Source organism: Schizophyllum commune, assembly GCF_000143185.2.
Source record: "Schizophyllum commune H4-8 unplaced genomic scaffold SCHCOscaffold_3, whole genome shotgun sequence".
NCBI classification, from domain to species: Eukaryota; Fungi; Basidiomycota; class Agaricomycetes; order Agaricales; family Schizophyllaceae; genus Schizophyllum; species Schizophyllum commune.
The window spans coordinates 2992242-3005780 of NW_026089540.1; the positions used below are offsets into that span (position 1 = coordinate 2992242).

Consider the following 13539-nt stretch of genomic DNA (forward strand, 5'->3'; position numbering starts at 1 on the left):
TTTCATTATTTGGTCGTTAGAGCACGCGCGACGCGTCTTGTTCTGATCCACCATGTCCGAAGTCGGCAAAATCCAACGTGTTCCTCCCGTTACTGTCAACGTCGGGCAGGCATGTCGCAAATGCATGAAGGCTGTCGAAGAGGGCGCGATGCTCAAGATTTGCACCGGCTGCCGTCGCATCCGTTACTGTTCTGCTGAATGCCAAAAGGCACGCGCGCCTGGCTGCGATCGCCCTCTACCGTTGATCTAAGTACGTCGCTTTCAGGCGGATTGGAAGACGCACAAGGGTCTCTGCAAAGCTTTTCGGGAGGCCGAGGGCGATACACAGTTCTACACCGTATTGTCTCAGTACGCTCTCGGCGATGGGGATATTGCACCGTATAGCGCCGATCGGGTGAATTACATGGCGGGGCAGATGGGCGTGAAGGAGCTGCATCTTGTATCCACACGCTTGGGAAGAGAGCTGACCATCCCCGAGCGTAACATCGTATGCTGGCAGCCGCGGTGCATGACCTGGTGCGTTAGCACTCACGTCCTCTCTGCGCAATCTGACGCATCGATACAGTGCGCGAACGGACCCATTTATCCGTGCAGAAGCTGCTCACAAGAAGACTGAACCCGTCCCCCTTTCGTCCTGCCCGGACTGCCATCTATCCTTCTACTGTAAGCCCGAACACTGGCAGGATGCCAGACGCGTCCACACCGAAGTTCCGGACCCGGACGGCCACAACGAGCTCACGCAATGCGCCCTCCATCGTCAAATACGACTGGATGTCCTGTTCTTGAACTCAACGGGCGATTCCGAGGGTTTCCAATACGCGCCGGACCGCACCAAGGAGAAGTGGGTGCCATTGGCGGACGACGCGACATGGGAATCGGAAGTAGGGCCTGTCCTGGCGGAGTCCATCAACGCGGCGACGCCGGAGGCGGTGGGGAAGTCGATGGCTTTGGGTCCGATGTTGAGGTGCGCGACGGACGGCCTGTCGATGCCGTTGACGATCTTGTACGCACTTGAGCATCTGAACTCGGATGATGCTTGGACGAGGAAGCAAACTCTGAGTATTCATGTGCGTGTTGCTTCGCTCCTCGAACCAGTAGTCGAAAGTCTAAATGTTGGACACAGATCCTGGGCGCGACTCTTGGGAAAGAAATCATCAATGCACAGCTGTTTGAAGAGATCATGCACCAGTGTCCTGAAGTGAAAAACTTGCAGGTGCGCTCGCCTCTGCTGTTCATCACCGCACTTTGTTGATGTTCATCCCAGATAACCTTTTGCGGCCCCGAACTACCCACCGCCGAGAATTGGCTTGACATGGAAACATGCCCGTGAGTGTCACCGTTAGTTGTATGCCGTCGATGCTGATCCACGCTCACCAGCCGCTGCGAAAGCTCTCGTCGCAAGCGCCAGCAACGCCTCTACACCCGCACCTACCACGACTACGCGCTACGTCAAGGCTCAGCATTCGAAGCTCCCGACCTCGCTGTCGCCTTCAATTCAGGCTGCTCACACGAGGCGAGGGATTCATGGGAGGGGACTATCAAAATGCTCGTAGCGAGGAAGATCCCGACAGTGTTCACAGTGCGTGCGAGGTCGTTGTGCATGCAGCTAATGTTGTATTGATGCGAGAATACCAGTCTTACAATCGCGAAGAGGCGGAAGGTGATGCAAGACGATTCATTGACGCTGGCGCGACCCTTAATTCGGCTCTTGGACCTCGGCGGAACCCCTGGGGAAGTCAGGCGTTGATCAAGGAGCCGCATCTGGTGACGGGCTTCTACTCGACGAATGGGTGGTTGACTTGCGGGTTCCGATGAAGGGACGGCGAGATGAGGGCTGGCTCAGACTATTCACCTGGTCTGGCGTTCCTTCTCAAGTCGGCTCGCGCAATATTTGGTGATGCCTTTTCTTGGTCAAGCGTTCTTGGTCGTATCTTGGAGGTGGATGATACGTTGAACATTGCATTCGTACCAGAGGTGTGTGCGTATCCATAGCAAAGTCCGAACAGTAATCTACGCGATAAGTGTCCGAGAAAGTCCGTAGTTTGAGCCAGTGTCCATTGTCCAGGTCCATGCACAGTTCGTGGTCCGTGATCTGGTAAGTAAAGCGCGAATCCGTAGGTAGTATGGTGGTAAGTAAGTCCACGAAAATATATACAAAGAGGACCAGCCTCCAAGGACAAGGCCAGCCTTGCACAAAAATACCGTGACGCTGCCCCGTCGGATGAGAACCAGTCTCATCCTCATCCGAGGTCCAGCCTCAGACATGAACAAACTCGCAGACCAGCTGCCCATGTCAAGGCGATCAACGCCTTTCCAGGACCAGCCTGGACACCGAAGGTCAACCAGTGACGAAGCCCGACCAGCGGGAAAGCGATCAACGCTTCAGAGACCAGCTCAAGAATGGAAATGGGAGGAAGTGACCAGAGGAGCCCCAAGTCCCAGCTTTGCCGCACAACGGATCGAAACCTACCACAGAGACTGAAGGAAGCAGCTGGTCTACGAGAGGGAGCGAGGCGGCGAACCTGCCAAATCACTCGCTCCCTCTCATAGACCAATTGAGCGAGAGGATGGTCGTCACCATCCCATCGCTCAGCTACCCCCAGGCGATCGACGCCTGTTCGCAGAACCGGCTCGCACACTGAAGATCTGCGACCAGCGCAATACACAAGCAAAGGACGCCAGCGGACAAGTAAGTGAAAGAGCGATCAACGCCACGAACTTGAATGGCCAGGCCTAAGGAAAAGAAGGAAGTGAAGGACGAAGACAGGAATCTCAAGAGATGACGAGGCACGTACTGAAGCAGAGAGGCGACCAAGAGAGAGAAGGAAATGGGCCGGAGACGAGACGAAGGACAAGAGAGAGATAGAGACAATGGCCGAGAAGAACAGAAGAGGCAGGAAGAAGGAGGATAAAAGGGAAAGAGAGAACGGGAGGAAGAGTCAGAAGAGAGAAAAAGAGAAGAGAGGGAGCGAGAAAGAGACGAAAAAGAAGAAACAAAAAAGAAAGGATAAAGAGACGAAAAAGAGAGGAGAAAGAAACGAGAAAGAGAGGGAGTAGAGACGAGGCAGAGAAGAGAAAGAGAAGAGAAAGGAGAGGAAAGGAAAGGGAGAAAGAGTACGAAGAAGAGAAAGAACGAAGAGAAGGAGAAAAGGAGATCAAGACAAGAGAAGGAAAGCGAGAGGGAGAGAGTGCGGAGGCGAACGAGGAGATGAAAAAGTCAAACGAGATACGGACCAGCCGCCTGCCAGCGCCAGCGCCTCCATCGCCTGTAGCCCAGCTACAGTCACTCAGCAAACGGAAACCTCCACCTTCAAGGGCACAGCCCGCGCCACCTCCCTCCGCACCAGCTTCACCGCCCGCGGTGGTACAACCGTCGCCTGCTGCGCGCCCAGCATCTTCAACGTCTGCTTCGCCCCATCCGGGATGACCAGAATCCTCTCCGGCGGCACGGCCAGCGCCCGCTTCGCTTCCGCGATGACTTGCTGCTTCTTGAGGTCCGGCGCCAGCGTCGGTATGTCCATCGTATCACGCTCCGCGCCGGGCGTCACGGGCATCGCGCTTTCGTGGGTCGAGATATTGTAAGCGAGGTCGGGTAGGGCAGGGGGAGTGGGAAGGGGAGGGATGGGCAAGAATCGTTTCCGGGTGGGAGAAGGTGTCGCCGAGATGGGTGAGGGTCCGTATTCCGTAGGCGAGGGCGCGAGGTCGACGGGTGAAGGTGCGTAGAGGTAATCTGCGATATCGAGGATGGGGTGATAGGCGTCGATTGGCGAAGGAGCTGCGAAGGCGGCCATGGGTGGCAAGGGCATGGGGCGAGTCACAATAGGAGCCAGACTTGGCCGCACGTTGATAGGCGCATGGGTAGGAGCCGCGTCGACGGCAGTAGGGATGTACATGTCGTCGGTAGTTGATGCGCGAATGTAGGCTGAGATGTCGAGGTAGGCTGCAGGGATGTCGTGATATTTGATGGTAGGGGCGCGCCGATAGTCGGCAAAGAAGGGAAGAGGGGCTGGCGGGGCTGGCATGATGGGTGCTTGTATAGGTGTCGGAGCCGGGCGCGCCTTCCGCGGACCGGCGGGGGATTGTGCGGGTACGACCTTGCGTGTTGCGGGTGCCTTCCTCGGGGTGACTGGCAGATGCGCCTTCTTGCTCGTGGTGGTGGCCTTCTTCGGGGCAGCCGGCAACGGCGCTCTCCTCGGTCCAGCTGGAGAGGTCGATCTCAATCCAGCTGGTGATATTGATCTCGGCCCCGCGGGAGATGAAGATCTCGCACCGACGGGGGATGGCGACCTACGGCGGGCCTGGGGCGCTGCTTGAGGCTTGGGTACGGCAAGGAAGCCGTTGCGGCGGGGCTGGGGGGCGACCATCTTCTGGGGCGGAGCTGGGCGCTGCTGGGAGGGGCGCTTGGGTTGAGGAGCCTGCTTCGCCCAGACCGCGGTGGTGTCCTCTTCGGCGAGCCAGCTTGGTGTGCCCGTCTCTTTCACGGTCGAGTTGTAGAGGCGTTCGACCTGCACGAGCTTGTGCCCGAAGACGCGTGCTGTGATGCGCTTCGAGTCATCGACGGCCAGTGCCTCAGAGAGGAGGATAGCGAGCTCGGAGGATATAGGCATGGTGTTGACGAGGTACGGCTGCGGATTCGCGAGGTATGCCGCAAACTTCTTCTCCTTGCGCTCGGCGCGCGGCCATGGTAATGCGGAGTTGAGCACGGCGAGCAGTGTGATGCCGAGTGCCCAGACGTCTGCGGCGGTATTCCAGATGACTGCGCGAGAGAACTCGGGGCTACCAAGCACTTCGGGGGCCATGTATGAGTGGGTACCAATGCCGGCGCCGGAAGACGTCCTGTTGGGAGTCGCGAGCCCGAAGTCTGTGAGGTACCATGTGCGGCGATCCCCAGAGACGAGGATGTTCTCGGGCTTGATGTCGCGGTGGTAGACGCCGCGGGCGTGGCAAAAGGCGACGGCATCGAGGAGCTGGTCGAAGCAGTGGGAGATGAGAGGGCCGTCGCCGTAGTACGAACGCTTCTCGATGGCGCTGCAGAGGTCGCCGTCGGGGACATATTGGAGGACGATGCAGGCGGCGTCGGGGGTCTCGAAGGCGTGGAGGAAGGTGACGACGTTGGGGTGTTCGGAGACCTTTGAGTGGAGGGATTGTTCACGGCGCTGCCTGATCTCCATGGTGGAATCCTTGGTGTACTTCTTCTGCACCTTAACGGCGACGGTGGAAGAGGTGGCGCGATCCAGCGCGCGAATAACAGAGCCAAAACTACCCTTTCCCAAAGTCTTCTCGAGCGTGTAGCGACCGGCGAGTACACGCCCGAGCTGGGAGGAAGGGAGAGTGAGGGCAAACATGCTGATTCTGGGTAAAACCGGGGAAGAAGGAAGTCTTAAATCAGCAACACGCAATATTATAGGAAATTGAATAGGGACTCTGGCGCGAATCGACTCATGCTGCCTGAGATGTCTGACTGGGGACGCGATCGAGACGCGTTGAATCTTAGGCTTTTGCATGATCAAGACAAGGTTGCGAAGGCAAATAGGGACATGCGAGACCAGTCGAGCTACTTCAATAATTTTAGCCAGATCCTAGATCAGTAAAAGGAGACTGACCTTATGCCGCTGTACTTGTGCTATGATGGTCCTCTGCCAAAGCGATAGACGTTCCATTCTGACGGGGGGCCTTGAGTCCAGGACATGTGGATTTATGATACTGGCATTCTGTCATGCTAATCGATCTTGTATTCTTTCACGAAGTCAAGCAGGCTAAGCGGGGACCGGACGGTCCTATGGTGGTGGACGGAAGCAAGTCGCGAAATGATGTGACGGAATTAAACATACCGGTCCGCCCTTCCGACGGGCGCCTATTTGTGCATTACGTCACAATGATTCGCCTCGCATCTCGACCATTCTGCAACTTGTCCTGAACTCTCACCTTTGCGTACTCCTTGACGCTAAGAAATGGCCGCTATCCGCCACCTCACATCTAAGCTTGCGCAGCAGGTATGATGTTTTGCTGCTGCAGCCTGCAGCCGTCGCGACGGCGTTGACTTAGCGGAGACCTAGATCGACGAGGAGCTCATGAGCGCTTCGGGATCGCAATTTAGTCTAGACCAGGTTTGTCCTTAGCACACTCCCCGAATGATATCCCATTCATACAAGATCCTCTAGCTCATGGAGCTTGCTGGTCTGGCTTGTGCGCAGACGCTGGCTACAGTGTATAAGAATGACAAGTACCCTCGCGTTCTAGTTTGCTGCGGGCCAGGCAACCAGGGTACGCTATCGCACCACTTCCTCCTTGTACGTCGGCTGACGTCGTTAACGCTCAGGCGGCGACGGACTGGTGGCCGCTCGCCATCTTCGTAAGTTGCAATCAGACGTTCATTATTGACTGAGTAGTTGATGCCTTCAGGCATGTTTGGATACAGTCCTTCTGTTTATATGCCCAAGCCTGGGTCAAAGGACATATACAAGGTACAAGAGCATCAGTACGCCTCGCAGCATCACTAATCTTTCCCGCAGCGCCTTCAGCATCAATGCACTGTGAACGACATCCCAATTCTCAATGTGCAACCTGGTAAAATGATGCTTGCCGTCCGTTACCTTTTCTAAGCTGACAAAGTCTCTTTATCCAGACCCCATTGCTACCCTCAAATCCGCCCTCGACAATACCGACGTCGTCCTCGACGCTATCTTCGGCTTCTCCTTCCAACCGCCCATCCGCTCGCCCTTCGACGCAGTCCTCCGCCTGATCAAGCAGTCGAAGAAGCCCGTCATGTCGGTAGATATCCCAAGCGGTTGGGATGTCGAAGGAGGTGAGCGCACTTTTCTGCAGTGCTGACAGTTCAGCCCTTTCACGTCGTTACATCGAGGAACGTGTGAACTAACTAACCACTTTCCAGGCAATGTCCACGACGACGCCGAGAGCGGGAGCAAGGTCGGCTTGGAGCCAGACGTTCTTATCAGTCTGACGGCGCCGAAGGAGGGCGTGCGTCTCTTCCAGGGGCGTCACTTCCTAGGTGGCCGCTTCGTGCCAGGGTGAGTGCTTATCCCTTCCCTCGCTCGCGTCTGTTGGCTTCTCCCGTGGTGCACTGTCACAATTGCTCCCATACGTCGTCGACGCTCTCATTCAATGGCGTGGACGCTGGCTGACCGTTCTTCACAGCGCACTTGCGGAGCGGTACCAGCTCAATCTACCGCCGTACCCGGGCTTCGACCAAATCGTCGAGCTTCCGAGGGGAGGGAAGCTATAAATGAACGAGCCCAGAAGTCAAGTCGTCATAAATAACTGTACAATCAACATATATGTGTGTCTGCATAGGGTCTAAACCCAGTGCCACGGATAGCCGTAAGTATGCAAATGGTATGATCATGATCTCGAAAAGTCGTAAAACCCAGTAAGGCAGCGTGCTACACGGCAGTGCAACATCCTACTCGTCGTCGTCGTCGTAATAACGTATCCATTCCCAGTCCATCAAGAAATTTCCTTGATCCCTGATATCGATGAACTCCGTCGGCAGGGCCACGTCCACCACCGCCAGCCCTACGCAAAGGCCCTGCCGCACCCAGCTCTTCATGCGCGTCTTCATCTCCTTGTCCCACACGAACCGGTGCGTCCCCTGGCACGCTAGCTGGAATATCTCCAGATCATCAGCGATGCCACCTGTGCGCTCGTGAGCGCCGATGCGGGACTCGATGGCTTCAGCGAGCGCATATGTCTCGATGTCGAGGGCGGGCGACTCGTCCGTAATAAGCGTGAGGCGGCGAAGGTGGGGGAGGAGCAGTTGGCGCTCGGGCGCGACCCGGAGTGCTCGCAAGACCTTGGCGGAGAGCCGGACGCCGTAGGACATGCCAAGGGTGACCTCGCGGAGGGAGGGGAGGCAGCCGAAGAGCTTGAGCCAATGCTCATCGGTCTCCTCCGTGTGGAGGAACACGAACAGCTCGACGAGGGCGCACCTGGACCGGCGGAGAAAGGAGCCAATGGTACGGATGACAGTGAGAGGTCGCCTGCCGAATGGCGCCTCGTTGGAGGCGAACCCAATGCGCAGGCGTTGGAGCGCGGGTGCGTAGATCCAGTCCAAGATTTCGTCCGGATACTTCAGCAAATCCGCGATGTAGTAGAAATTCCTCTGGCTGCCATCCACACATCCATGTTGGCAGAAGACGCTGAGATGCGATAGATGTGCCAGGCGAATGGGTGTCGTGACTGGACGCGGGTTTCTTGTGTTTTGGGGAGCATCGACACACAGACGATGGCGGTCAAGGGCGGTCGCATCTGTGTGCGCTTTGTATGAGACATATCTAAGAAGAGTCAAAGTCGTGAGGGACGGAAATTGTAGCAGAGCGGCAAGGCAACTGCGAGGCTCGTAATATTGACATGAAAAGTCCTTGATCTGCTTCGAGGGCAGGTCAAGCGGATGATGCGCGTCCAAAACGTGAATAGCTCTTCTCCACAACTTGAGCCGGCAGAGCTTCGGCGCGTGAGCGAATAATTTGGTTTGCGCTAATATTCTCCATTCTTCGCTGCTTCGGAGGCTCGTACCGCGACGAGTGATATCTCCAAAGTCGATGGAGAGTGTTTCTAGGCGATGTAGCAACCCCTGCGCAGGCCACAGTGTATACAACGCATTGGCGGCCGTCTGGATAGAATGCTTCAGGACCTCGTCTTTTGAGGGTCGCACGATCAATTCGCGGTAACGCTGGGCAAGTGAAGCAAGCATAGTATCGGCGACGTCGAGTGACGGTTCCACCGCTGGATCTAGAAGGCCTTCTTGTGGAATGACCGCCGGGCGCCTGGCTCCATGTTCCATCGTGAGCACGAAGGAGCCCCTGCTGAAGAGCTCGAGATAGTGCCGTAAACATTGTCCGACAAATACACCATCAACGGATGGGTCGTATTCTCGTCCCTCGGGAAGCGGTGGGATGGTACCTTGCGAGATGGACACAATCAAGGACGCATAATACGATGCGAAGCGAGTCGTGCAGATGCGACGCCACAGAGAGCATACGCGCAACAGCACGCAAGGGCCCCGGTCGACGGGATGCATGAACCACCGCAACTTGACCTCCATCGGGGCATACACGAAGGTATCCTCCGAGAGATAGAAATCGATAATGATGGACAGAGTCTCTGCGGACAGCTTGTTTATCGGAAAGAGGCCATTCTCGTATGAGTCGACGGGGCGAGGGAGGGAATCGGCGCCAGGCTGGATTGAATGGAGCTGTCCTTCGGCGTGCTGGCGGAGGTCTGCCCCGCAAGCGCTCACGCCTTGTATAACGTCGTCCGCTCGACAAATCAGATCGAGAGAGCTCATGTTGATCCTGCACGATGCGGTGTTGATCAGAGCTACGATGGGTTTGCTGGCGTAGAGGTACAGGGCAAGGGATTGGACGGCGCGGAGAGTCACTGCAAACCAGAACGTTTGGTTGGACGCTGGACGCGATCGATGATAGAGCATACCCGCTTCTACAAGTCCCCTTCCTGTCCCCCCTTCAGTCAAGGTTGACAAACTTGTGGGCTCTCTCAATGGCTGGCAGGGAAGCAAAGGGGGCCTATTCCAGCGCTGAAGGTTTGCGCGCGCAGATAGTGGTAGGAGAGTTATTCGTTGAGTATGGGATTACAGTATTGCCCACGCCGCCTGAGAACATGTCCGGGCCGCCATCGTCACACGATATGACAGAACTTTGCAGATTTGGGACGACAAATCCGCCGTCCGCCAATTCGGCGGATGATGGCGGAAGACGGCGGAGGCACGTGGGGCTGGCGGAGGCACGTGGGGCGGGCGGAGGCCACGTGGACTCCTAGCATTTCCGGTTCGAACTGTCGACCGAGCGAGCTCTGCAGCTAGCCTACAGTAGCTTCCTGATATCCAGCTATTATGGCCGATCATTGCCGAATCTTGTATGCTTGTCCGTACTTAGAGTGACCGCGCGCATCGGCGCCAGCCTGCTTGAGGTATTCACAGTCTTTAACGAGACACTCAGTGACCAGCGCTCGGCCTGAAGGTTCGGCCCACGCCGCTTGCAGTCATTACCGCCCCCCCTTCATAAAGCTTGTACATTTTAGTGACACTACTCCAATCCAGTCTTATGATATATGCAATAAGAATGTCCCAATGGCCAACGAACAAACCTCCCCACCGTCCCGCCGGGACAGTTACCCACGCGACGAATGACACAGGCTTTTTTCCATCCGCTCTCTCTCCCGCATCACATCTTTCGCCCAATCCTCGATGCAAAGCTTCCCTGTATCGAGCCGCGCCAGCTGTCACGGAACGTCAGCACTAAGATAACGCCCACGCGTGAGATGTACTTGCCCGTGTCGGAGGAGGCATGCTGTAGCGCCCATTCAGCCTGTTCTCCCTCACTCTCATGATGTACATGGCTCTCTCGGTAAACGTGAAGCCAATAACGAAGACTCTCCCCGTCGTATCCCGGATGGACAGCGTGCTGCAGAACTACGGGTCCAAGGGAAGTCAGATTCAAGGCCAGCAGCGCATTCCACCTCCTTACATCAGGGGAGAAAAACAGGAAAATGTCCTCGTCGTTCTTTGCGGTCATCACTAAGCAGTCCTCCCCGCGCTGGTTTTGGTGAGAGAAGAGAACATCTATTGTGAGTGACTGTCGTTTCTGAGTTTACTCGATGAAGCATACTGACCTTCGCCACCCGCCCAGAGACTTTGATCTCCACTCCGACCTTCATGGGCACGTCCAGCCACTCGACGGGTATGATGTCGTCACACTTTTGCTCCGATAGCTGCATGCGGATCGTCAGAGCATCTCACACGAATCGCAGGGTTGCCTCGTACCAGCCAGAGGCGTGGGATGATAGGTCGGACGCTTGTCTCGCACATCGTCATGATAAAGTGGTTCAACCCGAGTTGTTCCTCGTCGGCCTCAAATGCGGCAACGCGACACGCACTGTCCCAGCGATTTTCAGTGGATTATCTTATTTCCACCGGTTCTGGCCTCGCGGCCATCAGTGTTGTTCGTGATTACTCCCTCGATGCAAGATGGTCTCGCTCTCCCGGAATATACTACTGCATGATACTGTTCGACAGCGCTGTCAATCTCTCTTCAGGAGGAATAGCGGTCGACTCGCCATCGCCGTTAGCATAATTCGGTTATCGATCTTTGATCGTAAGACGGCTCTTGCCTAGTACGAGCTGCGTCACTTCACTCTATCATCCTAGCGGCTACACCGTCCAGCCAAGGAACGACGCTACAGCCCGGAGACTGCCAGAGCAGGTCAACAATCCTTCCTGTACGATGCGCCGCGCAAGACCAGGCTGCAGAGTCGCGCCAGGTTTGTCTCATCTCTCAGGGTCATTGCCCACGCTGAAGTCCTACCTTAGCATCTCATTCGACGCCTCACTGTCATGACCCCCTTGATAGCAGCGAGGAAACCCCTTATACATCCTGAGACTATATCGCCTTTTCACGTGTCTCTCGCACCGATTTCCCTCCAAAATTGCTTCTCCAGGCCGAGTGACCGTCAACGTGTTGGGGCATGCGCCTGATTCGACACCACGGATGTGTTCGGATTCAGCAAGGAAAGGTCGAATGTTCAGCGTCAAGCAGCGTGGCTCACGCTCCGCTCTCCCCAAGCGGACAAACACGCTCTCATTCGATAAGCCCATACCTTCATCATTCGTCCCCTCCCGAGTTCCCTGATCCCGAATCCAACGACCAGAGCGCACCCGCGCTTGCGGCCTCTGTTTTCCGCCTCGCAAAGGTCCCCGACGCCATCCCGTCATCAACCTCGAAGAGAAGTTGTATGTCGGACAATATATAGCACACGGTGGCCGGATGAGGATCCTCCTCGTCATCGGAGACGTGCTAGGGCACGGGGGAAGCTCAGCAAGCCCATCTTTGCGGCCTTGATTATCGGCTGTGGGCGCGTTGCTGTTTGCCGTCCTTGATCTCTTACTCATTGCTCGCCGTTTGTCCTAACTCAGTGCACATCAATGGGGTTGTAGTGCGCCTTCAGGCAGTCTCCTGGCCCCTTCCTGGGTGATGTAACTCGCGAGAGTTGAACTTGCTTCCAAACATAACGGATATCGTGGCGTCACGGCTTCCATGGTAAGGGCTGCCGTCAAGCCTTGTCGCGAAGGCTACCACTGAACGCCCAGACATGGGCGGTATCGCGGGGGCCTTCCACGCAGGCATGCATATCGCAGACACCACATATATATACCGCGGAACCCCTCGCGCTAAACCGTAACGTCCCACCACCATCCCTCATGTTACCCACCCGACGTCTTCCCTCACTGCCTAGAGGATCTCCCGATGCGCAGACTCTCGACGCTATCATGTACGCTGAGGTGAGTAGGCCATCTCGAACTGCGCATGCCCATCCATACTGACAAGGGCTGGTCGTAGCGCGAGACCGCTCAAGTCATCGCCGAATACCTCCAGTACAGCGTAGTGGCCGTACCTTCGCCTGCCACTGTGCGATTGGCGTCGACCACGCTATTCAAGATCCTGGAGGTGTACCACGATCTTCAGGTAGACCCCGACGCTGCAGTGAGCCACCTTTCCCATACCCATGTGTTTGAACTCATCCTTCCACGCCAGGTCGTGCGCATCACCTACTCTTGCAAAACTTATCCTCTCCTTATTTGTTTTCCTCCAGATTCCTCCAATTACCAACGTTGTTGTCGACTTCCTAGACGAAACCCCCAACAAGGCTTTGCTGTGCGAAATGCTTTCCCATCTAATCGGCCAATTGTATCTCGAGCGTCCTTTCTTCAGTCCTGATGTCGAGTATCGGGTGCGTGGCTAGCCGGCCGTCATAGTTGCCGATTGCTCACATCCTTGCAGATCCTTGCAGCTCTCTTGACTGCGTATTGCAGTCCTTGGGCATCGGACGGCCCTGCTCGCCAAGACCTTGAGCACTTCTTCGAGGATTATGCCGCACGATCCTCCCTGCATCAACGGAAACTGGCCGATGTAAGCCATCAATGTTACTCGCCAGATGCATCGACATTCATCTTCCCTCTAGGCAAGCAGTGTAGCGTTCCTCAACGTGGCATCTATTGAATGCCGGCTTGGAAGTCGGCAAGCCATTCAAGCCCTCCTTCCTCCGTTAATTCGATGGACTTCGCCAGTACGCGCGGTACGCGAGTGGTATGTGGACATCATATTCTCCACGTAGCCGCTCCGGGGACGGCTCACTTAGCGTGATATTCTAGGGTCAATCTTCGTCGTGGACGGTATAATCCCCACATCCTTTTGGGCATGAATCTGTTCGCGCTGATGCACCATCTCGTGAATACTTATTGTGAGCGTCTTCTTATGGCCGACTGATGACTTTGCTGACATCTTCGCAGCCGACAGTCTTGCTCTCGCGTGCCGACTTTTTGTGCGACTGGAGGTAGACTGCACCTCTGACGACGGTACCGTTGTGGGTGCAGCGGATGTTCAGGTCTTGGCGAATAATCTGCGCGGCATATTGAACACCGTGGTGTCGTCGAACCTCAGGCATCATGTTCAGGTAGAACTACTTCGCCACCGAGCCCTGTACTAGCTGTAAGATGCTTGTAAGGGG

At 56.0% G+C, this 13539-nt stretch overlaps 7 protein-coding genes across 7 annotated transcripts; 3 read left to right on the forward strand and 4 right to left on the reverse strand.

Moving 5' to 3' along the window:
• The first annotated feature begins 14 nt into the window (after positions 1–14).
• SCHCODRAFT_02616608 (uncharacterized protein) lies at positions 15–2033 on the forward strand. Its single transcript, XM_050344768.1, has 7 exons — positions 15–208; positions 266–516; positions 566–1067; positions 1124–1213; positions 1265–1326; positions 1378–1579; positions 1636–2033. The coding sequence occupies exons 1-7, from the start codon at positions 53–55 to the stop codon at positions 1813–1815; spliced, it is 1443 nt and encodes a 480-aa protein (XP_050201853.1). The 5' UTR covers positions 15–52; the 3' UTR covers positions 1816–2033.
• A 1139-nt stretch (positions 2034–3172) lies between these two features.
• Positions 3173–4639, reverse strand: SCHCODRAFT_02205762 (uncharacterized protein). Its single transcript, XM_050342061.1, has one exon. The coding sequence runs from the start codon at positions 4605–4607 to the stop codon at positions 3288–3290; it is 1320 nt and encodes a 439-aa protein (XP_050201854.1). The 5' UTR covers positions 4608–4639; the 3' UTR covers positions 3173–3287.
• On the reverse strand, positions 4570–5504 carry SCHCODRAFT_053061 (Pkinase-domain-containing protein; the record flags this gene model as incomplete). The annotated part of the gene is made up of 1 exon (XM_003034597.2): positions 4570–5504. A coding segment is annotated over one exon (935 nt), but the record flags the coding sequence as incomplete, so codon positions are not given.
• Positions 5505–5951: 447 nt separating this feature from the next.
• On the forward strand, positions 5952–7243 carry SCHCODRAFT_02491176 (YjeF N-terminal domain-like protein; the record flags this gene model as incomplete). The annotated part of the gene is made up of 9 exons (XM_003034000.2): positions 5952–5993; positions 6057–6107; positions 6162–6264; positions 6320–6352; positions 6403–6464; positions 6513–6567; positions 6626–6805; positions 6893–7028; positions 7156–7243. 9 exons carry the CDS (start codon positions 5952–5954, stop codon positions 7241–7243), a joined length of 750 nt encoding a protein of 249 aa, XP_003034046.1.
• A 177-nt stretch (positions 7244–7420) lies between these two features.
• Positions 7421–9578, reverse strand: SCHCODRAFT_02745939 (uncharacterized protein; the record flags this gene model as incomplete). Its single annotated transcript, XM_003034598.3, has 2 exons — positions 9451–9578; positions 7421–9396 (listed from the first exon to the last, which is right to left on the reverse strand). The coding sequence occupies exon 2, from the start codon at positions 9302–9304 to the stop codon at positions 7421–7423; it is 1884 nt and encodes a 627-aa protein (XP_003034644.1). The 5' UTR covers positions 9305–9396; positions 9451–9578.
• Positions 9579–10199: 621 nt separating this feature from the next.
• On the reverse strand, positions 10200–10849 carry SCHCODRAFT_02493704 (uncharacterized protein; the record flags this gene model as incomplete). The annotated part of the gene is made up of 5 exons (XM_003034599.1): positions 10200–10325; positions 10358–10447; positions 10503–10571; positions 10648–10746; positions 10799–10849. The coding sequence occupies 5 exons, from the start codon at positions 10847–10849 to the stop codon at positions 10200–10202; spliced, it is 435 nt and encodes a 144-aa protein (XP_003034645.1).
• A 1383-nt stretch (positions 10850–12232) lies between these two features.
• Positions 12233–13518, forward strand: SCHCODRAFT_01171081 (uncharacterized protein; the record flags this gene model as incomplete). The annotated part of the gene is made up of 7 exons (XM_003034001.2): positions 12233–12313; positions 12372–12515; positions 12625–12762; positions 12813–12941; positions 12994–13118; positions 13184–13272; positions 13322–13518. The coding sequence occupies 7 exons, from the start codon at positions 12233–12235 to the stop codon at positions 13516–13518; spliced, it is 903 nt and encodes a 300-aa protein (XP_003034047.1).
• Between the last annotated feature and the right edge of the window lie 21 nt (positions 13519–13539).

Excerpts from the sequence above, each read along its gene's own strand:
- SCHCODRAFT_02616608 (XM_050344768.1), top strand. The coding sequence starts at position 53 with ATGTCCGAAGTCGGCAAAATCCAACGTGTTCCTCCCGTTACTGTCAAC. Across the intron at positions 209-265 it reads GTTCTGCTGAATGCCAAAAG|GCGGATTGGAAGACGCACAA; the intron begins GCACGCGCGCCT and ends CGTCGCTTTCAG. Across the intron at positions 1,068-1,123 it reads AGCAAACTCTGAGTATTCAT|ATCCTGGGCGCGACTCTTGG; the intron begins GTGCGTGTTGCT and ends TGTTGGACACAG.
- SCHCODRAFT_02205762 (XM_050342061.1), bottom strand. The coding sequence starts at position 4,607 with ATGCCTATATCCTCCGAGCTCGCTATCCTCCTCTCTGAGGCACTGGCC.